General features: G+C 38.6%; 1 protein-coding gene across 1 annotated transcript; it reads right to left on the reverse strand.

Moving 5' to 3' along the window:
- Nucleotides 1-8,922: 8,922 nt before the first annotated feature.
- On the reverse strand, nucleotides 8,923-24,549 carry LOC113068672 (EMILIN-3-like). Its single transcript, XM_026241484.1, has 5 exons — nucleotides 24,001-24,549; nucleotides 14,569-14,691; nucleotides 13,730-14,040; nucleotides 12,946-13,478; nucleotides 8,923-11,204 (listed from the first exon to the last, which is right to left on the reverse strand). The coding sequence occupies exons 1-5, from the start codon at nucleotides 24,159-24,161 to the stop codon at nucleotides 9,915-9,917; spliced, it is 2,418 nt and encodes an 805-aa protein (XP_026097269.1). The 5' UTR covers nucleotides 24,162-24,549; the 3' UTR covers nucleotides 8,923-9,914.
- Nucleotides 24,550-24,808: the final 259 nt, after the last annotated feature.

A 24,808-nucleotide genomic window follows, 5' to 3' on the forward strand; every position in this document is an offset into this window, starting at 1 on the left:
CATTTTCCCAGGACACGTCCTGGCCAGGATTTCTATATTTCCTAAAATATCCACGTTTTGGCTTTGTTTGCGCTGCTCAGACCAATTGTTGTATGACAAAGTACTTTGATCGGTCTGCTCAGTGCTGTGTTTAGTCACACACTAATATGATCACATATCTGCATCACTTTGACCGTTCTCCCACCTTCTCATGCACCATGATTTATCGATTATGTACAATGTCTGCATGTTGTTGATCAAACGATCATTACATTAATTTAGTATGAAAACAGGAAACCAAAGCCAAAACCTGGATATTTTAGACAATATAGAAATCCTGGCCAGGACGTGTCCTGAAAATGGCACGTTTGGTCACCCTTAATGTTTTAACTTGAAATTGTGCTGAACTTTTCTCTCACAGCGTGTCATCATCCAGTCCATTTAATCAGACGCTACACTGAAACAGAGAAAGTGGTGTGCTTTGAGTCATTCCCTAAAAATAACGCTCCCTGTTTATAACAGCATTCAGCACTCATCTGCTTCTTTTCAACAGACAGCTGCAGACTCAACGATCTGTAGAAATACAAAGAACATGATTGTGTCAAACAGTTTTCACAGCTCTGAATGGACCTCTTCAGATGTGTATGGATAAGGAAATGCTTTATCGGATGTGGATCTTTACACACACACACATACACACACACACACACACACACACAAACACACACACACACACATTATGCTGACATGAACAACTTTTATGAGAACGGTTCGACCAAAGCATCAGTAAACTTATATATAAAGTTTACTAATGCACATACGAGTAATTCTAAGATCACTACATTTGCTCAAACACATCTAATTTGCTCGAAACATTAATTTACAAAATAATTCAACCCCCAAAAGTTAGATTTTGTAGAAAATCTTTTATTTTGGTATAATACTGTTTCCCACCCCTGCTCCTGAAAGAACACAGTTTCAAACACTTCCTAATCACAAACACCTGAATTAATTCATCAGCCAATGAGTAGAGATCTGAAATGGATGGGTCAGGTAACGGAAACATGGGAAAATGTGTTGTGTCAGCATTAACTGTGACATCATTTTGATAAAAATGCTAAAACTCATAGACTTACACAATAGACTTAAATAGTAAATGTAAAATATAACAAACAGACTGACAAAAACTGAATAAGATAAACATATAAAATGGAGTATTGTTCATCTTTTTTTTTCAATAGAATATTTAGCAGTTTATCACACTTTAATTCATGTAATTAAGTATATTTCCTATTATAATCCCTAGTCTTGATACTAGTAATCTGTAACACATCCTATTTTATTAAAACCATATTAATTGTAGGCCTATAAATAGTTAATAATATAGTATAAATGTTCAAGTTACAGTAGTTGTTTATTAGTATATAATATAGATTTATGCTGTAAAATACTAAATTGAATGTCTAATACTTATAGGGGAGAGTGGGGTAAGATTAGCCACTTTTTACTAATGTGGTCCTCAAGATACAGGTATGTACCTTGTAAGGGAAAATGATGCAGAAATACAAAGAAAGTAGCTATCCTATCCAAATGAAAGTATTCCTATCATTTTAAATGATCAGAATGACAAAGGGTTCTAAAAATATGGCTTTAAAACAAAAACAAAAAAAAAAAACATAAAAATGTTCCCATGGCTCACTTTCCCAGGTTTGGGGTAAAATGATCTGAGTAGAGTTAGTGGGTAAGATGCATCATCTGAGTGTAAAATGACCATCTGACCGAATCTGATTCAAACCCATGTGAAATAAACAATAATTTAAAAACGAATTCAATAATTTGCTTTAACAGACATATTTATTTTCTTAAAAATAAATTTCAATATTTAATTGTTTGCATTTCTGAAAATAATATGTTGAACACCAAAATTGGAGCCTTCCTAAAAAAACAGACTAAACAGAGAGTTTGTTGGCCATTACATTTACATTTATTCATTTAGCTGACGCTTTTATCCAAAGCGACTTACAATTGCTATATATGAGGTTTGCTATATATTGCTATATGTCAGAGGTCGCACGCCTCTGGAGCAACTAGGGGTTAAGTGTCTTGCTCAGGGACACATTGGTGTCTCACAGTGGATTATTAGTGACTACAGCTGGAAAGATATTTTTATTTATTTATTTTTATTTGTTTTTATAGCAATATCTGGCAACACTGCCAGAACATAAACTGATAGTAATCAAAAGAGCCCACAGACAAGCTATTGCTGTGAGATATCCTGTCAGATACCACATTCAGTAAAGCAAATGCAAATGCAAAAAAAAAAAAAAACTAAACAAACAACAACATGATATTATCTGTAAGAAATGTTCATATGAGATCTGTAGAAAAAAAAAAGTTAAATTATGTTATGTTATGCTATTTCATATTGTAGTACATTTTTCACAAACTCATGTCAACAACATTCATAAGGACACTAGACAAAATCATCATCTACATATCAATGGTAATTAATGAAAACTATATCAGTATTAGGCCTATGAATTACTGAATTAACAATAAACAACTGACAAAATTATATACCCCTAACCTGAAGTAATGGTGCAATGTAATATAATTTAACAATGCTCATTCCTCCAAAACAGAGAAAACATCGTTCACAAATATCTACATATCTGTCTCTGTTAAAGTGTTTAGTGTATATAATGAGTGGGGTTATCATAGCTCAATTCCCTCCCAGCTTTGGCCATGGTGCCTTCCATTCCCTCCATCAGTTTCTTCCAAAATACATGGTCACATGACAGCAAAAGTGTACAGTTGCCAAGATGCAGGAGCTGGGTCAACTTACCCACTGGCTCAACTTACCCCACTCTCCCCTACTTCCATTGAAGATCAGACGGAAGCAGGCTCAGAGAGTGAGGGAGATCCCACTCTTATCAAAACATTTACAATAGAGTCTGAAAGTATTGCAGGGTGTGCTATCTTCTCTTTTAATTGCATACTGGTAACAACTGGATCATTTGTATTAACAAGCATCCACCGTCCTTGTATCCCTTTTATGGTTTGGGCCACTGTGCCTCAAAATGTCTGGGCACGACCCTGCTTCACACTGAGTGAGCAAACAGTCAGGGTTTATAAAGGCCATCATAATTAGGCTGAGAGAACAAACACCTCCGAATTCAGGTGAGTGAGACCTCTGGAGGCAGAGTTCAGCAATGGCCTGACCCTCTCCTGACAATTCACACACTCCCCACTCACGTTTTCTAAGTCCTAGTTTGAGTGTGTTTTTGATGAAAATCAGATATCAGAGAGGGGTCCAAACATGTGTTCCCTGACCAAGAATGCCTCTTCATTGTTATGTATGATGGGGGGGGGGGGGTGTATTGTTGGACGAAGTTTGAGCTTGTATGTGACATGACTGATTTGTCTGATCATGGAAGATGGGGTAACACACCTGGGATTGAAGTTAGCTGAAGATCTTGAGTGGACAGCCAGACTCTTTGACCAGGTTGTAAGAGGGATGCAGGTCTGTGATAGTGGTTGGCTTGGGTCTTTTGGAGATGAACAGCATGCAAGAGATATGAGAGCTACAGCCAATAAGAGAGCAGGGCTTGGGTTGAGGTCACTGGAAGAAAAACAGCAGCAGCAACATATCTTTAAGAAAAGTTATGAGACAAGGAATGGAGCGAAATCTTTCAGAAAGGGCCACCAAAACCAATGGTGTACAAGAGTTATGGTGTGAAGAATGAATAGGTGATCTGATCTGAACTGGATGTGGAATGAATCCATTGAATCAGCTGACTCCGTAAGTCCCTGGGAACGCAAACATTATTGGTGAGGCATCCCTCAGGTTCATAAATGTCCATGTTATGGGAACTATGACTATAGAAGATTGTATGATGGTTTATCTGGCAAACTCTCTCATGGCCGGTCATGCAGACAGGACAGGGGATCAGCCTTGATGTTCCTGGAGCCAGATCTGAAAGAAAGAATGAACTTGAAACATGAGAAGAGCAAGACACACCATGCTTGATGTCAATCCAATGTTTTGGGGCTCAGGATATACTAAAGGTTTCTGTGATCACTTAACACTAATAAAGGGTGTTGGGCATTCTCAAGCCAGTGCCTCGTCTGTGCAAAAGCTGCCTTGATTGCCAGCTGCTCCTGATTGCCCACATCATAATTGCATTCAGAGGTGGCCAGTATGCAATAATGAATAATGCACAAGGGAAAAGTTTGTGAGCAAGGGAAAATGTTATTGGCGTTGGGCCAGAATGACACCAATTTCACTCAAACTGTGGCTCAGGGTCAGTTTGCTTGAGAGTAGGTGATGAGGTGCTTTAAATTCATGAATGCATTTTGCACAACTTCAGACCATTGAAGCTTGTGAGGTTTACCTCAGAGAAGAGAGATAAGAGGATAATCCAGAGTGCTGAAACTGTGCATAAATCACAAAATGTGCAACCTTTGTAGCTGCTTTAGATTCCTGGTTGTGGGCCAGTTCAGGACAGCCTCAACTTTGGGCTGGTCCATTGCAGTGCCTTTAAACTTACTTTCTCTGCCTTGGCATACAACTGGTTCTCTGTGAGATGAGTTAAGACCATGGGGACATGCTTGACTTTGACACTGAAAGTGGGTAAGTAAATCAGTATTCATTAATGTACACGATAATTAACTTTATTAACATGTCTCTAAAGATGCCATTCATGAAAGCCTGGAAGACTGAGATGGACAGGCCAAAAGGCAAGACCTGATATTTATAGTGACCTCAATGTGCCTCAAAAAGCTGTTTTCCATTCATATCCCTCACAAATTAAAATATGATTATATGCATTGTGTAAAAAAACATGGCTTCATGTAATTGTTCTAATAAAAAAAGATAAGACCTCTCTTTGTACTTCTACCTTTAATGAATTCCCTCTCTTATTCTTATCTCTTTGAACTCTTTTCAAGATATTATTAAGTAGATAAAACCAACTACATGTCCGCAAGACATCATTCCCTCACGGTTCTTGCTTCAGGTCTTTGATGTTGTTCGGCCAAGTATTTTAGCTATAATAAACAAGTGTCTTCTTACAGCGACTGTCCCAAAATACCTGTAGCATACAATTGTTAAACCCTTGCTTAAAAAATCACATCTTGACCATATCAAATTATAGACCATTTCAAATGTATCTTTTCTTTCTTTTTGTCTTAGTACAAACTGTTTTTTTAAGAGTCAAATAGTATTTTTGAAAAATTTCAATCTGGGTTTGGGAAACATCATAGCACCGAGACTGCACTTTTAAAAGTGTTGAATGGTATTTTTTTATCTGTGGATTCAGAGGACTCTGTGTAACTTTTATTATTAGATTTGCTGCGTGTGATACTTTAGATCATAGAACCCTTATATCATATTAGATCTGGACTCCTACAGAAAACTGTCTGTGAAAAATTTGGGTGTTACTTTTCGATAAACAGATAAATTCTGTAGATAAATCCATTTTCTTCCAATTAATATTGATGTCAAAAGCCAATATTTTTTTATTGTTTCAAGAGCTCAAGAGAGTGATCATTGCCTCTGTGTCATCACGGCTTGATTATTGTAATTCTCTTTATATGAGAATAAGACAATCAAATATAAATCAACTTCAGATGGTTCAAAATACAGCTGCCAGAGTTTTGACTGGTCCATTGCCAGTCCATTACAAAATCGAGTTAAAAAAATGTTTGTTTCTTTTTAAAGCTCTGAGTGGAAAGGCTCCTGAATATCTCTGTGATCTTTTAACCCCTTACCATCCATTACATGAGCACAGCTTTAGAATGGGCTTTATTGCCAGGTATGTTCACACATACAAGGATTTTGTTTTTGTGAACGAAGCTTCGCAGTGCAACAGAATGACAGTGACAGACCAAAGAACACATAATAAAAGAATAAAAAATTAGGAATGACAATATACAAAATTGACAATGTATGGCAGATATATTACAAAAAGCAGTTATGTATGTGCAGGTATATTATGTGCAAAATTTAAGTGTACGCTTAGTATGTGTGTTAGATAAATAAAGTGTGTGTGTATATAAATATAAAGTGTAGTGTGTTCCACAGTTATTATCAGCTGTTCATAAGATGGATTGCCTGAGGGAAGAAACTGGTCCTGTGTCTGGTCGTTCTGGTGCTCAGTGCTCTGTAGCGTCGACCAGATGGCAACAGTTCAAAGAGGGAGTGTGCAGGATGTGAGGGGTCCAAAGTGATTTTGACAGCCCTTTTTCTCACTCTGGATAAGTACAGTTCTTGAATAGATGGGAGAGATGAACCGATGATTCGCTCAGCAGTCCGGACTACCCTCTGTAGTCTTCTGAGGTCAGATTTAGAAGCTGAGCTGAACCAGACAGTTCCTGAAGTGCAGAGGATGGATTCAATGATGGTGGAGTAGAACTGTTTCAGCAGCTCCTGTGACAGGTTAAACTTTCTCAGCTGGCGAAGGAAGTACAACCTCTGCTGGGCCTTTTTCACAATGGAGTCAATGTGAATGTCCCACTTCAGGTCCTGAGAGATAGTGGTGCCCAGAAATCTGAATGACTCCACTGCAGTCACAGTGCTGTTCATGATGGTGAGTGGGGGGAGTGCAGGGGGGTTTCTCCTGAAGTCCACCATCATCTCCACTGTTTTGAGGGTGTTAAGCTCCAGGTTGTTGAGAGTGCACCAGACAGCCAGCTCTTTTACCTCCTGTCTGTAAGCAGACTCGTCACCGTCCTGAATGAGGCCGATGAGTGTGGTGTCATCTGCAAACTTCAGGAGCTTGACAGAGGGGTCCTTAGATGTGCAATCGTTGGTGTACAGGGAGAAGAGAAGTGGGGAGAGAACGCAGCCCTGGGGAGCTCCGGTGCTGATTGTACGGGTGCCGGATGTGTATTTTCCCAGTTTCACTGGCTGTTGCCTGTCTGTCAGGAAGCTGTTGATCCACTGGCAGATGGAGGTGGGCACGGAGAGCTGATTTAGTTTGGGCAGGAGGAGGTTTGGGATGATCGTGTTAAAGGCCAAGCTGAAGTCCACAAACAGGATCCTCACATAAGTCCCCGGTATGTCTCGGTGTTGCAGAACATAATGCAGTCCAATGTTTACTGCATCGTCCACAGACCTGAGGATCCAGCAAGGATCCAGTGATGTCCTTCAGGTGGGCCAGTTTTTCAAATTCATGAACTTTATGACCACAGACTTTAAAGCCACAGGCCTGTAGTCATTTAGTCTTCTAATTTATGATTTCTTAGGGATGGGGATGATGGTGGAGCAATTGAAGCATGAAGGGACTTCGCACAGCTCCAGGGATCTGTTGAAGATCTGTGTGAAGATGGGGGCCAGCTGGTCAGCACAGGATTTCAGACAGGCTGGTGTTACACAATCTGGGCCTGGTGCTTTTTTCCTTTTCTGTTTCTGGAAGACCTGGCGCACCGCATCCTCGCTTTTCTGTATTGCCAGTGTGGGGGAGTGGGGGGATGCAGGAGGTGTGAATGGTGAGAGCGGTTGTTTGGAGAGGTGTTCAGGATGGGTTGCAAGAGTTTATTCCTGCATTACATACACACATAGGACAAGAAATCTGCATGACCTGTGAGAAAGCAATCAACTCAAGAGAGGTAAAAGGGGGGAAAAAATCATGGAAATCTATTTTTTCAGTTGAACAAGATTAAAGAACACCTTTATTTTTTTTATTTTCTGATTTTTTTTTTTTTTTTTTTAATAAATAAGTACAAATAAATACATTTATAAATGTTTGCCTTAATAGAAATGGTTGGGAATTAGGTTATTATTACTGCTCGTAAATGGATGAATAGAGATTTAAAGCTGGACTTTAAATGAGATATGATCAGTCAGAGATCAGTCATGCAGGTAGCTTTGGATGAGATCAGATCAATGTATGAGAGCTTTTCATATCAGAAAAGTCTTCATATTTGTTCTTTGTCCTCTTATCTCATATATACACACACTTTCCTGTTGAGAGGGGGGAAAATACGCATAAATGCATAAAGAGAGGCACACAATTCTCAAACAAATATTTACACCAGTCTGACATACACTTGTCCTGTTTGCTCTGCTGTTTTTTTTTAGCGTGGCCTTGTATTGTTATCATGCTATTATGGAGCAGCTCAGGGACATCCTGTGTCTCTCTCTGACCAAAAAAATACACAAAATGGCCTCATCAAATATAAAAAGTGTGTTTGTCTACATTAGCATACATACACAATACACAAAGTAATTAATATTAAACCTGAAGATAAACATGCTACAAGGTTGTCAAGAAGTGTAGGGGGAAAAAAAGAGTAAAATAGATGCATGTTTTTAAAGAGAAAATATATATATATTTTTGTAATATGTATCAAATACATATGTGGAATATATCATTCAATAATAAATATACAGGTGCAGCTCAATAAATTATAATGTTGTGGAAAAGTTCATTTATTTCAGTAATTCAACTCAAATTGTGAAACTCATGAATTAAATAAATTCAATGCACACAGACTGAAGTAGTTTAAGACTTTGGTTCTTTTAATTGTGATGATTTAAGCTCACATTTAACAAAAACCCAAAATTCACTATCTCAACAAATTAGAATACTTCATGAGACCAATAAAATAAAAATAAAATGTCCTTTTGCTTTAATTACTGTCTCAATTCAGCGTGGCATGGAGGTGATCAGTTTGTGGCACTGCTGAGGTGGTCTGGAGGCGCAGGTTTCTTTGACAGTGGTCTTCAGCTCATCTGCATTGTTTGGTCTCTTGTTTCTCATCGTCCTCTTGACAATAGCCCATAGATTCTCTCTGGGGTTCAGGTCTGGTGAGTTTGCTGATCATTTAACCAACTTTTGGTGCATTTGGCAGTGTGAGCAGGTGCCAAATCCCGCTGGAAAATGAAATCAGCATCTTCAGAAAGCTGGTCAGCAGAAGGAAGCATGAAGTGCTCCAAAATGATTTCTTGGGAAACGGGTGCAATGACTTTGGTTTCCAAAAAAACACAACAGACCAACACCAGCAGATGACATTGTGCTCCAAATCATCACAGACTGTGAAAACTTAACACTGGACTTCAAGAAACTTTGGCTATCAGCTTCTCCTTGGTTTCCAAATGAAATACAAAGCTTGCTCTCATCTGAAAAGAGGACTTTGGATCACTGAGCAACAGTCCAGTTCTTCTTCCCCTTGGCCCAGGTAAGATGCCTCTGATGTTGTCTGTGGTTCAGTAAAAACTGCCAAACTGTTCATCATGCTCTTTTTTTACCACTAGCATGTGCTGATGATGTTTTATTCTTCAGTAGTAACGTGCATCGTAGCCAGTGTTCTAGCTGAGTGGTTTTCAAACCTGCACATGCTGTATGTCTGCCTCATCTAACACACCCACAGTGGTTTGTTTGAGTTCTTCATGATACTGGGTGCTCATAACTGGAACTTCCACAAATGGTGCAAAGTCCCAACAGAATATAAAGGAAATAATTGACATACTTTCACACAACCCACTTTTATTAATGAAAAATTATAATCTCTCAGAAAAACTTTTATGATGTGAAATATATATTTTAAACAATCCATTTTACACACATCAAAACTTTTATAAAATGTCCTGTTATAAAACAGTAATTAAAACAGTAATAAGATCAGGAGATGACTGGGATGCTGAGATGAGAAGGTAGTGAACAGTACTTGCCATTAGAAACCCGTAGCAGCTTAGTAGTGCCATAACATTCATTTGCCTGTTTGTTTGCATGTTTTGTTATTTCATTTAACAAATTGTCAAATGTGTTTAATAATGCACTCAAATTTTCTTCATATAAGTTAACAAAACTCAGTTAAAACGATATAAAGGCTTAAAACAAAGAAATAGGAGACAAAATGCCCTGCTGAGGGAACAAAAATATTGCTAATTTGTACATCCTCATGCCTTGTAGTTCCTTTAACAATAAGGTCTAATGACTGTCACCCCGCAGTCTTGAGGGGTCCGTTTTGCTCATGCAGTCTTTAAGACCATCCTTCAGTTGGACCAGCTGCTCAGAATGGCTCGCTAGCGTCCCGTTGACTTGCACCAGGAAGCTGTCCGAATGTCTCTCCAGCTCACTGCGGATTCTCTCAAGGTCATCAGCTAGCTCACCTAGACCGCTGCACTGTCCTTCGACCTGGGTGACTCGACTTTCCACCCCCATCACTTCCTGTTGCATTCCCTGCGTTGTACTGCGACATCCCTGCAGCTCCCCGGTTAGCCTCCGTCGCAAGCTCTGTAGCTCCGCCTTCAACTGGATCAGCCTCCGCTCCCCGGATCCAAGCATAGATGCCTGTCGCTCCACCAGATCCGAGATGCCCTGCACCTGCGTGACCAGCCGGCTTTCCCGATCCTGCCAGGTGGAATTCACCTGGCCGACCTCTCGAGCGAACAGGCTGACCGAATCACGCAGCCCTTTCAGGGTACGGTTGACAGAGTTGACGTTGATCTTCAGGAGTGTGATTTCCCCCTGGATGGAGCCCTCTGTGTCCTCCTGGGATAGATGTGTAAGGACACCCTGTAAGGTGCTGTTGAGATGGTTCAGTTTGTTTGAGTGCTCATCCAGGCGGTCCAGCATCATCTTTTCTGTTTCCTTACAGTTCTCCACCTCAGTCTGGATGAGGGCCGTCTCTGGGCCAGAGACAGGGGAGCAGGCGGAGGTGCAGAGGAGCTCAAGGACGGACATCTGCTTCTGCATCCCATCTAAGTCAGCCTCCACCCTCCTCCGGATGCTGTCGATCTCTGTCTCCAGCGCCGGCACCACTTGCCCCTCTAGCAGCGCCGGGGCTGTGGCATTGCTCAACTCCTCAACTGCTACAAACAAACGTCGCTCCAATGTCTTTAGCTTATCATCTAACAAAGAATTAAACCCATCAATGAATCCAAACTCATCTCGGTGTCCGTGTTCAGAGGCGTTAATTTTACCCTCCATGTCCACCAGCCGGGTCTCCAGCAGGGTCTCGATGTGGAGCGTCTGTTCAGTCAGGTCCACTTGCAGCTGCCTCTGGGACTCGGTCAGGCCTGTAATCGAGTCCTCCAGCTGGAACATCCTCTTACTCAGGCTGTTTATCTCACCGCAGCAGCTCTCGGTCACCGTCAGACCCTGGATCTGTGCCTGCAGTTCACCCAGCTCTTTCCTCAAGCCTGTCTCATGACCGTCCAGCGAAAGTTGGATCTGTTCTTGACCTGTTAGGTGCTCCTTGTGACACTGCTGCTGAACCTGGCAGGACACAGGAGATGTTATTTAAACAACTGGAAGGATTAGGTGAATCAGTCTAGTGTCATAGATAATAATACACTGCCTTTTGTTTGTTATGTAAAGCTTAATCCAAATGCAAAAATGAATGAGTTATCTGAAGTGAAGTGACATGACATACAGCCAGGTATCCCAGACTCGGTATTCATGCTCTGCATTTAACCCATCCAAAGTGCACACACACACACCATGAGCACACACACACCTTGAACACACACACAGCAGTGGGCAGCCATTTATACTTCTCTTAGATTACTAAATCCCAACTTATATATATATATATATATATATATATATATATATATATATATATATATATATATATATATATATATATATATATATATATATATATATATATTCCATGGCTCTACAGAATTACTGCATTAATGCAAAATGACTGCAGTCAAACAGAGAAAGAGCTTTGCTACTGTGAAGTATAATTCAAAAATGAATGCAATATCATGATGATCATGTTCAGTAATGCATTACAATATTGTGTTACTTCATAAAAAAAAAAGAGTGAATAATTACATTGTCACTCTTTATGGAAAGTAATGCGTTACATTCATTTTGCATTACTTTTTCTCATCTTGCTTGACCTAATTTGTTTCCCTTAAAAAAAAGAAAGAAAGAAAGAAACACAAATGTCATATTCATCTGACGTAATTTTTGCTTATTAGTATGGTTGATAATTGAGGGTCAGCAGCAAAGATACTGGTTAATAAAATTGAATTAAATGCATAAAGGAAATTTGTGCTATTTAACCTGTTTGTGTCATGTCCTGAGTTTGCATTTGATTGTTTTTTATTCGTTTCAAGGAATACTGAATCTGTTTTTGTGCAGGTGAGATGAGTACATGTTGACGTTGAGTTCACACAGCGCACACAACACATCTGCACTCACTCCTGATTTCTCTCATCATGATCTAGCAGTCAATACAGGAGAAAGCAAAGTAGCTGGTTTTACTTAGTGTTACCATATATATATATATATATATATATATATATATATATGGTAACACTTTAGTATAGGGTCCAATTATCACTGATAACTAGTTGCTTATTAGCATGTCTATTATTAACATATTGGCTGTTTATTAGTGCTTATAAAGTACATATAATGCATAACATCCATAATACTACACAATACCCTAAATTTAACAACTACAAATAAGGAGTTAATTCAGGCAAAAGTCATAGTGGTTAGTTAATAGTGAGAATTGGACCTTAAAATAAAGTTTTGACCATATATATATATGTATATATACTTATTGTAGATTAAAAAGTGATCCAATAATTTACTAGTTACTTGAAAAAGTAATCTGATTACGTAACTCATGTTACTTGTAACCCCCAACATTGAACATGTTTTAACCATGAATACATTAATATCAAACTTAAAAAGGTGTATCAGTAAGTATATCTGTCTTAAGTTTCTAAATTGGCATAATGTTTTATTCAGTTTTCACTCATTTTGCCCTGTTTGTGCATATATGTCTTATACAGTACTTTGTAAATGTTAGAGCTTTATTAGAGCATAATTAGAGATTCATTTAAATCTCTTGAAGCTTGGCTAAATATCAAAACAGAAAAGAAAAGTCAGTTGCAAGTTCATGCTGACTTGAATTAGAACAAATAAAACAAATGCCATCACGCACAATGGTCCAACTAGTTCCTAGCACAAAGGTCAGTGATCATCTCACCTGACCGATTCTCTCATCACAGTGGTCCTCCAGACCTGTCAGTCTCCTCTCGAAGCCATCGAGGACCTCCGCCCTCATGCCGGTCAATCTGGAGTCCAGAAGATCCTCTAGACGTCTCTGATCTCCAGGGATGGGCCTCCCTGTGGCCGTGTCTATCAGCTTCTTCAGCTGCCCGTCGTGTCCTATCACCATCCCACGGATCTCATCCAGCATGTCGCTCTTGGCCCTCAGCTCATCTTTGACCTCCATCACCCTTCCCACCAGCTCTCCAAACCCAGGGAGGTTCTCCTCACCATCGAAGCCGTGGGGGGTGCCCTCTGGGATCAGCCCGAAGCCCACAGAGGTATCCAGCAGCCGCGGGACGCCACCGAGCAGGGTGGTCAGAATCTTCTTAGTGTCTTCACGAAGAGAGACTCGCAGACGCTCCTCAATGCCAGTCACTAAGCCATTCAAGGTTACCAGATCTTGAGAGAGTTTGCGAAGGTTTTCTTCAATGCGGTCTAAACGTTCACCAGAGACTCCTGCTTTTGGACCTGAGTAAAGAAATGAGTAGAAGAACACCTTTACAAACTACATTTAGGAAATTGTAGGGGGTTTGTGAAAAACTAATCATATCCGATGTAAAATTGAAATAAATGAATTAGGCTGCACATTATCGAAAGTAAATGATAATCTATTTTTCCGACTATTCTGTCCCCATCTGTCAGTATTAATGGCAGTGTTCACAGTCAGGCTGCTGATGGTGGCACACTTGAGTCGTGTGAGCTGTGTAGTTTGCACTTACTATAACTTGTTTTAGGAGATTCTGGTGGCAGGTGTCCACTAGGGATGGGTTTGTTGTCAGGGTGACCTCCAGGAAAGGGGAACGGTTTACCAGGCTCCAGCCTTGATACAGGGATATTGGGATGACCCCTGGGGTAACCGTTCACCCCGGGCTGAGGGAAAGAGCCTTTGAAGGGGGGCATCATCTCATCCGGGTTGGAGGTCGTCCCATCACCACAGTTCTCTCCAGAGTGACCTGGGCAGCAACGCCACTCCAGTTCACTGAGGGTTTTGTAACCGATTTTGTACTGTGGTTTAAAGAGTGTCCGATACCTGCAGGGAAAAACACACTGAATGTCACCAACAGAATGAACTTCACACTTAATTATCCTTTCGCCCTGTTTACATCAGTCAGGATTAAATCAGTGAGGAGATAAGCTTAGGGTGTTTTATTCACTGACATTCAAGCATGACAGTAATGATGCAGCCCAAAAACATGCTTCTGTATTTCAGATGGAGATAGAGATAGAGTATGAGTATCTCACACATGTTTACATACAGAGGCCACATCATATCATAAGCTGGTCTCTGAATATGGCACCTAGCAGCTTCAAAATAATATTAACAGTACTCAGAGTCACCACTAGGGGGCAACTCAACGACACAAAAGTGCTTGACTGCTGAAACACCAAAAAAAAAAACACTGCAAATGGTATCAGTAACAAAAGCCTCTGACTTATATCATCCACTGTTTTTTAACCAAGTCTGAAATAGTTGAGACCATTTTTCTCCTGCTATTTGAAAAATATAAACCCATTTGGAACAAAATTTTATTGTCAAGATTCATAGTGCTTGACTTACATGAGCACAGGACATTTCTGTCCCCATATGCACTTGGTAGTGTACTCTGGTTTGACATATGTGGCCACTCCATCTTGCATTACGCAGGTGACGTTCTTCTGCACAACATAGGCACAGAAGTTCCTGTTATAAGGAAAGAGACATGAAAAATCAGTCAGTCTGAAAAGATGCAATCTTATTAGAAGGGTTAAGAGTTTCATGATGGAAACTATATATTTTTCACTTTAGAAGTGTGAAAGTGTATATGATGTTATAGTGCCTTTCCTATCAGCCACTGAAAATGTTTACTAAAAACTATAGTATATATATATAAATACCAAGGGACTCACATTCAGAATCACATTATACAATACAATTAAACAGTTCAACAGCTGTTGAGATCTGATTTCTTCATGTCTAATGGTATCTGCTGTGAAAAAAATATAATTTTCTTAAAGTGAAACATACATAACATAAGGAACATAAGGAAACCCACATTTGGATATAAATATGCGGTACTGCTTCAGAGATCTGGGGTGTTACAGAGTCAAGTCACCTTTATTTATATAGCGCTTTAAACAAAAAAGATTGCGTCAAAGCAACTGAACAACATTCATTAGGAAAACAGTGTGTCAATAATGCAAAATGATAGTTAAAGGCAGTTCATCATTGAATTCAGTGATGTCATCTCTGTTCAGTTAAAATAGTGTCTGTGCATTTATTTGCAATCAAGTCAATGATATCGCTTTAAGAGAGAGCTTCAGTCATTCACAGAGTTCAGGTGTAGTAACCCCTCAAAATAATGAATCTAATTACTAGTGTGGCCAGGTGGGATTTTGGTTGAAATCGGGGGTGTCTTTACTATCTTCAAACAGCCTTGAGATTCCTAAAAATAGATATTTGCAATTTTTGCAATTTAGCAATTCTACTGGTGTGTCTGTAAAACACCATTATTAGCATTCATATTATTAACATATTGGCTGTTTATTTGTACTTATAAAGCATTTATTAAGGCCTTATTCAAATTAGGATTTTATTAAGGCCAGAGTTGTAGCTAATAGTTAGTTAATAGTGAGAATTTGCCCCCAAATTAAAGTGTGACAAATTATTTATTATACAACAAAAGTATGTCTAAAGTTGTGTTTTGCGAATAATAGACCTTTTCTGACTTACAGTAACAAAATAAAAAAAAAGACCCCTGTGACTTGCCTTCTTTAGAAGGTGGCATTAAACAGATCTGTGATTTATAACTAAATGCAGAAGATCAGGAATTTCTGCTTGGGTGTAATGAAAAACAGACTTCGGCATTCAGCATTTGTTTGTCAGGTGAGCACACAGAAGAAAAAGGACAAGCTCTGTAGTCAAGCAAAATGAGTCCAGGTGTCCAAATGTTCCCCATGTATACATAACCCAATTCAACCATATCTACACGGGTTCATTCAATCTACGTGAAATTATGCCCCCAGGAAGAAAAAAAGAAAACGCTACACGTAAAGAGTGTGTTCATGTTAGACCTATCAAAGTTTCTGTCAAAAAACAAAACAAAAACAAAAGTAAACAACAAAAAAGCCCTTTATAAGACATCTATGCATTTGCATTTGTTCACAAAGAACAGAGATCTTGCAATGCTTGAATTTGCAGTATCATGACTTGTGAAAGGACAAATTAAGATATTGTCAGACATGTAAAGTGATCTAAGAGCCTCCTGTGATGTACTAAACAGCGCCTGTGATCTGTGTTTTGCATATGAAGAATGAATATTAGCTGTGCAGGCTGATTTCCCAAACCACAAAGACCACACAGCTTGAGGAAAGTGTGTGTTCATCCGTCAGAGGAACGGTGTAAAGATGCATTTGAGACTGTTGGAGACATCTTTCAGCTGCTGTGTCTTCTGTGTGTACTGGATTCATCCCAGGAGATAAAATGCAGTGAAGAATGGATAATGTGAGGGGGCTCAGTACATACATCTGAGGTACACCACTTCAAAAAAGGGAAGCAAAACTAATCTCAGCCGTCTGATGCATATTGCAAAATAAAACTGGACAGCACTATTGAATATGGCAAGCTCCAATCAGACTGCCCAACTGCAACACAGTTTCTTGAAGTCTGAAAAACTGGGAGGTTCCTATCAGTCTAATAATTTGATTTTATGAGGCTTGTGGTGTAAAATTTAAACCAAGTTTCTTTTGAGCCAATTAGTAGCTAGTAAATATAAATCTATATCATATAACCCTGGGGGTTGATAATTGTACATGAAAGTCATAATCTCTACCTGTATAAGTGGGACGTTATTGTCCAGAATAAGCTTGGACCAACTGACTAGAATAAAAAACAGCCACATAACTACTAAGCCACACAAATTGTTTTAGAACAGCATGTAGCACAGGATTTGGCTGTGGATTTTCATAATCTAAATATAAAATGGGCACCATTGTTTAAAATGACCCCCAGTCACCCTTGAGTAATGCACAGGCATGTCAAAAGCTTTTAATGGCACTTAAAGCTTACAGTTGTGATATGGAGTAGTGCCAGAATTCCCCCTTGTTCTCCATATAAATATCTCCCTCCATTTTTTTCATTGTTCTTTCTATCTCATCCACTCTCTCGCTCGCACTAATGGAAGCAATCTTTCATCGGTCACAGAGTTCAGTCATTGGTCATCGTGTCTCAGAGAGTTGCTCTGGAAGGGATGGGGCTACTGACAGTATAAATATGGAGATATGATGCATGAAGACTTTTTAGGATCCATTAACCAGAGGAGCTGCTACACGCTATCGAACAATGGGATACATTTAGTACTCAGATACTGTAACTGGCTTCCAGAATAGCCAGAGCTCAGAAAAGTAATATAAATGGACTTTCACTCGTGACCTGCTTTCATGGACAGCATTCAAAGACACATGCAGAAATAGATTAGATTAGATCAGTTATTATTGACCCAATCACTATGGAACGCATCTGTGGCAAGGTGTCTATTACCATGGATAGATGAACAGGAAATATGCTTAAAGGACACTTTAAGCCAAACATTCCAAATTGAGACTCCTCGATGTTCAACAGCTAATCAGGATTATCATTCATTTAACCAGCTTGTATGTGTTATGTGTACACATATACAAAATACACAAAAAAATCTAAAATGACCTTCTGGGCAGTGCGTTTAATACAGATTTACTGTACTTAATGTGCATTCCTGTGGAGGTAACAAACCTCACTACTCACAGGGGCGATATAGTTACCAACACATGCCTGTGCCTTTAAACCAGATGTTTATTGGATAAAATAGCTAGCCAGCTATAAACATGTCAAGAGGACTTTTTTTAAGGAATATACTAAGGAATGTAGGTGTCTAATTGATTAATTGGGGTCTAAATTATGACCATATTTTAGGTCTAAATGTATGATTATTTTTATGATTGAGCAACTGCATGTTAAAACATCATGAGTTTAGATTTAGTCAGCCAAATCGCCTCTCTCTTTCACATACTACTTCTGTGAGCCTAGGACCAGCCAGTGGTAAAACAGTGATGTAAAACTATTACACGTTGCTTTGCCAAATTAAAAACTCAAATTTGCCTTAGTTGTGTATCAAAAAGACGTAGCTGCTGTTTGAAGAAACTGATCTTTCAGTTGCACTGAATGATATAAAGAGAAAAATGTGAAACATATGAGAAACATTTAGAACTACAATTACATCAAAATTACGCTGGCGAAGATGTTAGTCAGCCAGACATAATGACTTTGTGTAAATCTTGGATGTTTTCTTCTCATTATTCCTTCTTAAATTATGAACTCTTGTAATGTACTGATCAGTGACATTTTCCTGGACTTGTTTGTTGATGGGATGCTCATTCACGTGTACAATATGTGTAATATAAAGTAATTAATAATACACATCATAGTACTGTTGAAAAATGTATGTAAACACATAACTCACCTGCAGAAAATTAATGTATACCACATACAGTACGTAATACCGCATATATAAACAAATCATAAACCAAATAAAAACAAAACATAATATTATTTACTATCTGCCCATATAGTACTTTCAGAAAAACAGAACCATGGTGGTACCCTTCCAAAAGGTACTAGTATATAGTTTTAAAGTACTAATATGTTCAATTTAGGGGTAAATGATGTACAGGAGCATCTCAGTAAATCAGAATGTCTTGGAAGTTGGAAAAGTTCATTTATTTCAGTAATTCAACTCAAATTGTGAAAGTCATGTATTAAATTAATTAAATGCACACAGACTGAAGTAGTTTAAGACTTTTTTTATATATAGTGATGATTTTGGCTCACATTTAACAAAAACCCACCAATTCACAACATCTCAACAAATTAGAAATATGGTGTAAAGCTGTAAAGGTTTCCTGAGACTTCAAAGCGGTCTCTCAGTTTGGTTCAGTAGGCTACACAATCATGGGGAAGACTGCAGATCTGACAATTGTCCAGAAGACAATCATTGACACCCTTCACAAGGAGGCTAAGACACAAACATTCATTGCCAGTGAAGCTGACTGTTCACAGAGTGCTGTATCCAAGTATGTTAACAGAAAGTTGAGTGGAAGCAAAATGTGTGGAAGAAAAAGATTCACAACCAACCGAGAAAACCGCAGCCTTATGAGGATTGTCAAGCAAAATCTATTCAAGAATCTGAATTTAACAAGAAATGGACTGAGACTGGGGTCAAGGCATTAAGAGCCACCACACTAGAGCTGTAATCGGGCCTTAAAAGTTAGGCCCGACAGGACCCGAGCCCGACAGGTTTCGGCCCGAGCCTGACAAGTACATTTTGATTGACAGCTTTTTTAAAGCCCGAACCCGTTTACAGCCTGACATTATTCAAATGTGCGCACGCACACAGCTCTTTTGCCTTTTGTCAACAATGAGTAATTTATTCATGTTTTAACATAATTTACTCATAACTAACGTAGACTAGACCACTTGGAAGTTGGAATAAAGCAATAAAATAAGTCCTCTGTGACATCGTAACATCTCAGCATTCTAGACATAGGCTCATTTAACCTATAAATAGACCAACACACCAATAAAAACGAGTCATTTAAAAAAAAATAAATTAAGATAAATTTTAAATTAGGATGGGTATTTGGCAATAACGAAATTAAGATAAAGGCTCTGCCGGATTTGCTTTATTTAATAAAAGAATAATGCCAATATCTTGCGCTAATCGAAACACATCACATGACTGCTCGTTTACCTCGCAAACCGGAGCGCAAGCCCGAGCCCGGCCCGAGCCCGCGTAAGATGATAGAAATTAAGCCCGAACCCGACCCAACCCGTCGGGTCCCATCGGGTTCGGGCAAAGTTCTTCAGCTCTACACCACACACTGACGTGTCAAGGAATTTACTGAACCACAGACAACATCAGAGGGGTCTTACCTGGGTTAAGCAGAAGAACTGGACTGTTGCCCAGTGGTGCAAAGTCCTCTTTTCAGATGAGAGCAAGTTTTGTATTTCATTTGTAAACCAAGGTCCTAGAGTCTGGAGGAAGGCTGGAGAAGCTCATAGCTCAAGTTTCTTGAAGTCCAGTGTTAAGTTTCCACAGTCTGTGATGATTTGGAGCACAATGTCATCTGCTGGGGTTGGTCCATTGTGTTTTTTGGAAACCAAAGTCACTGCAACCGTTTACCAAGAAATTTTGGAGCATGTTATGCTTCCTTCTGCTGACCAGCTTTTTGAAGATGCTGGATTCATTTTCCAGCAGGATTTGGCACCTGCTCACACTGCCAAAATCACCAAAAGTTGGTTAAATGACCAGCAAACTCACCAGACCTGAACCCCAGAGAGAATCTGTGGGCTATTGTCAAGAGGACGATGAGAAACAAGAGACCAAACAATGCAGATGAGCTGAAGACCACTGTCAAAGAAACCTGGGCTTCCAGACCTCCTCAGCAGTGCCACAAACTGATCACCTCCATGCCACGCTGAATTGAGACAGTAATTAAAGCAAAAGGAGCCCCTACCAAGTATTGAGTACATTTACAATTATATTTACATTTATTCATTTAGCAGATGCTTTTATCCAAAGCGACTTACAGATGAAAACAGTGGCGGCAATCAAAAAGAGCAATGATATATAAGTGCGGTAACACTTTAGAATACTGTTTCTTACTAACTAATAAGGATTTATTGAAGAACTAACAGGTGATTATTCATTAACACTTAACTCACTACTGTTAACTACTAAGGAAGATGTGTTAATTAATAAGTATGTAATATAATTTTATGATTATGTTAAGTAACAGTTAGCTAATCAATAACTAATGTATTCTGTGTTACCTACTGAAGAACTACTATTAATTATCTACTAGTTAGGGTTCAAGAAAAATAACTATGAAGTAACTACTAATGAACAGTTTTACACAATTACATTGAATTGTGACCCTTTCATATAAATGTTATTAGCAATAGTAGTAGTAGTATGAAAATGCAATATTAATAAATGCAATACATTCTATAGAGGCTTTGCCTGTGTAGTGAATTGTTTTGGGAGTGTGTTTTGTAAGAAATCAGCTTCCAATAGGAACCCCACCATGACTCCAGTGCCTTGTGATAATTACCTTAGTTTTTATATTTGATATATAGTACTGTATGTGTGCCTCCTCAGCATATACCACATTAATATTAATTCAATTTCTTTATGTAAGGCAAAGCCTTGTAATAAAAAAATAAAAATATATAAATAAAAATAAAAATACAGATCATTTAATATTATTGAAATAAAAGGCCACTTAAATGAAGTTAAAGAGAGTTCAATTTCATGACTTTTTTTTAACACACTTAAGTACACTTACGTGTACGGGAAGTCGTGGCCTAATGGTTAGAGGGTTGGACTCCCAATCGAAGGGTTGTGGGTTCTAGTCTCGGGCCGGACGGAATTGTGGGTGGGGGGAGTGCATGTACAGCTCTCTCTCCACCTTCAATACCACGACTTAGGTGCCCTTGAGCAAGGCATCAAACCCCCAACTGCTCCCCGGGCGCCGCAGCATAAATGGCTGCCCACTGCTCCGGGTGTGTGCTCACAGTGTGTGTGTTTGTGTTCACTGCTCTGTGTGTGTGCACTTTGGATGGGTTAAATGCAGAGCACAAATTCTGAGTATGGGTCACCATACTTGGCTGAATGTCACTTCACTCACTTATAAAATGTGCACTTTGCAATAGTGTTTTTCAAGTTAAATCTTTACTTAAAAGTATATATTAAATATATGTTTTAATAATTTGTTTGTCATCCATTTTGATGTGTTGACTAAAATACTAAAGCACATATAACTTACTTCACTGCAATATATCTGTAGAACAATTTAATATTACACTTACAGTTATTATATTTAAAATATTCTAAATTGTACTAATGTGTAATAACAAATATATGGAAAGACATGACACACATTTCAATAGAAATAACATCAAGTTAATTTTAATTTACCACAAATGTATGTCAGTAAATTTGGTGGTACGCTTTAACCATATCATAAGAAGTAATCTTAGAAGGCAGTATAATCATGCTGTCTACCGTTTGGAACAGCCTCTGCATCAGGAGCATGCCAAAGATGCCTGTAAATGCTGTCTACGTGGGCAGCTCACTAGAAACAGAGTTAGAAGGGAGAGATGGTGTGATTTCCTGGAGTGACCAAACATGAACATGTTCAGATCAATATTCCTATGCCAGCAGGTCTCTGATGTGAAGTTTCTCAACATGCCAACTACTTATCTTTCAGCTAGATTCAAATGGCTCCGAAACGACCTTTGGATTTTAGGATTTATTCTGTGTGACTGTGTGATCTTTAGACATTTATATTGACCTCAGACAGTATCAAACAGAATACTATAAACATGAAGTACTGTATACATAAAGTACATCATATTTTAGGGTCCATTTCAAGTAACTAAGAATGGGTGCATTATCAAAGTTGAGAGTCTCTGAGTTGAGACATAGTCCTAATTGCAATGTGTAAATATAAATATTGATAAAATACATATTCCTACACTTTTTAGCCACACTTTATGTTATGTGGCTAACTACTATTATTAACCGTTTATACAACTACTATGTAACCATTTAAATCAGTGTAGTTATTATGCCCAGACATGCTGCATTTAATTTATTTCTTAGCTTGCACTGTTAATTTTACCCCTAGCAGTAACCCAAACCCTTACTCCAAAAATCTCCAACCCTACCCTTTCTCCTAGACATAAGCATGTCTCAAACTCATTGGCAATACATATGGGAATTTGTAGTTGCACAGTAAGTATTTTAGGTATTTTAAGGGATTTTTCACCCCAAAATGAAAATGTGCTTTTAATTTACTCACCCTCAGGTCATCCAATATGTGAATGTAATCAAACATGAATAAGATAGTAAATAATGTTCAGTTTCTTGCACAGACTGATAATTTCCTTCATTAGACTTCAATATATCGTCAGCAGCCACAGGCTTTTTTACTTTGTGTTGTCTAATATGCTTTTTTTTTACTCTAAAAGTGACGGTAGCCAAGGACTTGCTTTTCATGAATCACTGAGGACCACAGTTTCAGCTAAAAATCTTCAGCAACCCCTTAAATTATGAGACACTGTTCACTATTAACTAGTTGCTAATTTAACATGCATATTACTACTATATTGGCTGTATATTAGTGCTTATAAAGCACATATAAATGACCATGTTTCAGATCCTTTAGCCTTATCCCTTACCTACACTTAACAACTACCTTACTAACTATTAATAAGCAGCAAATATGCATTTATTGAGAGAAAATATAAAGAGAAAGTATTATTAGTAGTGAATATGTGTCTCCTAATGAAACCTGCTACCAAATCTTATTTACGGTTCTTTTGAAGGGAATTCGCCTATAGCTTGGATGGCAGAACATTATCCCCTTAATTTTAGTTGTTAAGGTGTACACTTTTATTTGTTAAATGTATATGTCCATAAAAGGAAAATATTTATCTGTTTATCTGAAAATGTTTAAATGTATAATTTTATTCATTATATATATATATATATATATATATATATATATATATATATATATATATATATATATATATATATATATATATATATATATATATATATATATAAATTTTTATCACTTTTTTATATATATATTTTTTATTCACTAATAATCTTGAAGTGGGACAAATTCATTTCTGTAAGTACAACATTACATGTAGTTTTTTTTTTTATGAGTTTGAGCTCCAAAAGACTACATGTGTAATTATAAAAGAATCTAAAAATATTGTTTAAAATAGCTGCAGATGAAGCATGTGATACTACAGGACGCTGCTGTCAATTCTTGATGTTTCATTCCTTGTGCAGATCACACACACTTATGCAAGATAAACTGGGCTTCTGTGCTACACACACACACACACACACACACACAGACACACACACACACAAATAAAGCTATACTGGGGACTTACTTATGGTGGCCCGTTAGTTTTCCAGGGTTGTACTGTGGGACGCTCCCAGACTTGTGTAGATTGTATCTGTATGGACTTCCATAGAGAGTTCCTCTGGCATCCGCTGAAGTCAGTAGCAACATGACTAACAGAAGACCCCCGTATACGAATGTCCACCTCATCTTTAACTAGCAGAGCAAAGGTTGACTAAAGCACTTGCAGGAAACTCCATAAAGTGGAAGAGCACAGAGAAAGTGTATAGAAAGCAAAAGCTAGGGAGGATGGGGTGGGGGGGATTGGTGGAGCAAAGTCAGCTGGGCTTTAGAGTCCGGAGGTTGTGAAGTGTTGCTTGTTTTGCTTGTTGAGTCCCACAAGGTTTCTCTGGAGCACTGACTTCAGTTGTTGGCGGGCAGGGAGTGCTGCGATCGAAACATCTGCTGTTCTGGCACCGTCCTGCCCACTTTACCACTCACACGAGAGAGAGAGAGACGGACAGAGGAGAAAGTGAAGAGGAAAGACTCAGCGGCTGAGCTGAAGAAGCAGAATACTAGAGCAGTGGTGTCTGTGAGCGCTCAGTCCAGCGTGTGAGCTCAAGCCTACAGATGCAGCTCTGAGGGGGACGCACTCATTTGCATATCCCTCCCCAAACCTGAAATGAGACCCAGCAGGCGACAACAGGGGTGAACCCGTTCACTTTATTTTTCCCTCAAAACAGAAACCCCTGGAAGCCCTCAAACCAAGGGCACATTTAGAAAAATCTCGCTGCTCGTTGATTTCAGTGCAGCTTTAATCTTTGGATCATGTGTAAAAGCATGCTGGGATTATGAAT

Source organism: Carassius auratus, linkage group LG48F (genome assembly GCF_003368295.1).
Source record: "Carassius auratus strain Wakin linkage group LG48F, ASM336829v1, whole genome shotgun sequence".
In the NCBI taxonomy this organism is placed as follows: domain Eukaryota; kingdom Metazoa; phylum Chordata; class Actinopteri; order Cypriniformes; family Cyprinidae; genus Carassius; species Carassius auratus.

Excerpts from the sequence above, each read along its gene's own strand:
- LOC113068672 (XM_026241484.1), bottom strand. The coding sequence starts at position 24,161 with ATGAGGTGGACATTCGTATACGGGGGTCTTCTGTTAGTCATGTTGCTA. Across the intron at positions 14,692-24,000 it reads AAACTAACGGGCCACCATAA|GAACTTCTGTGCCTATGTTG; the intron begins GTAAGTCCCCAG and ends TCCTTATAACAG. Across the intron at positions 14,041-14,568 it reads CAGAAATGTCCTGTGCTCAT|GTATCGGACACTCTTTAAAC; the intron begins GTAAGTCAAGCA and ends TTTTCCCTGCAG.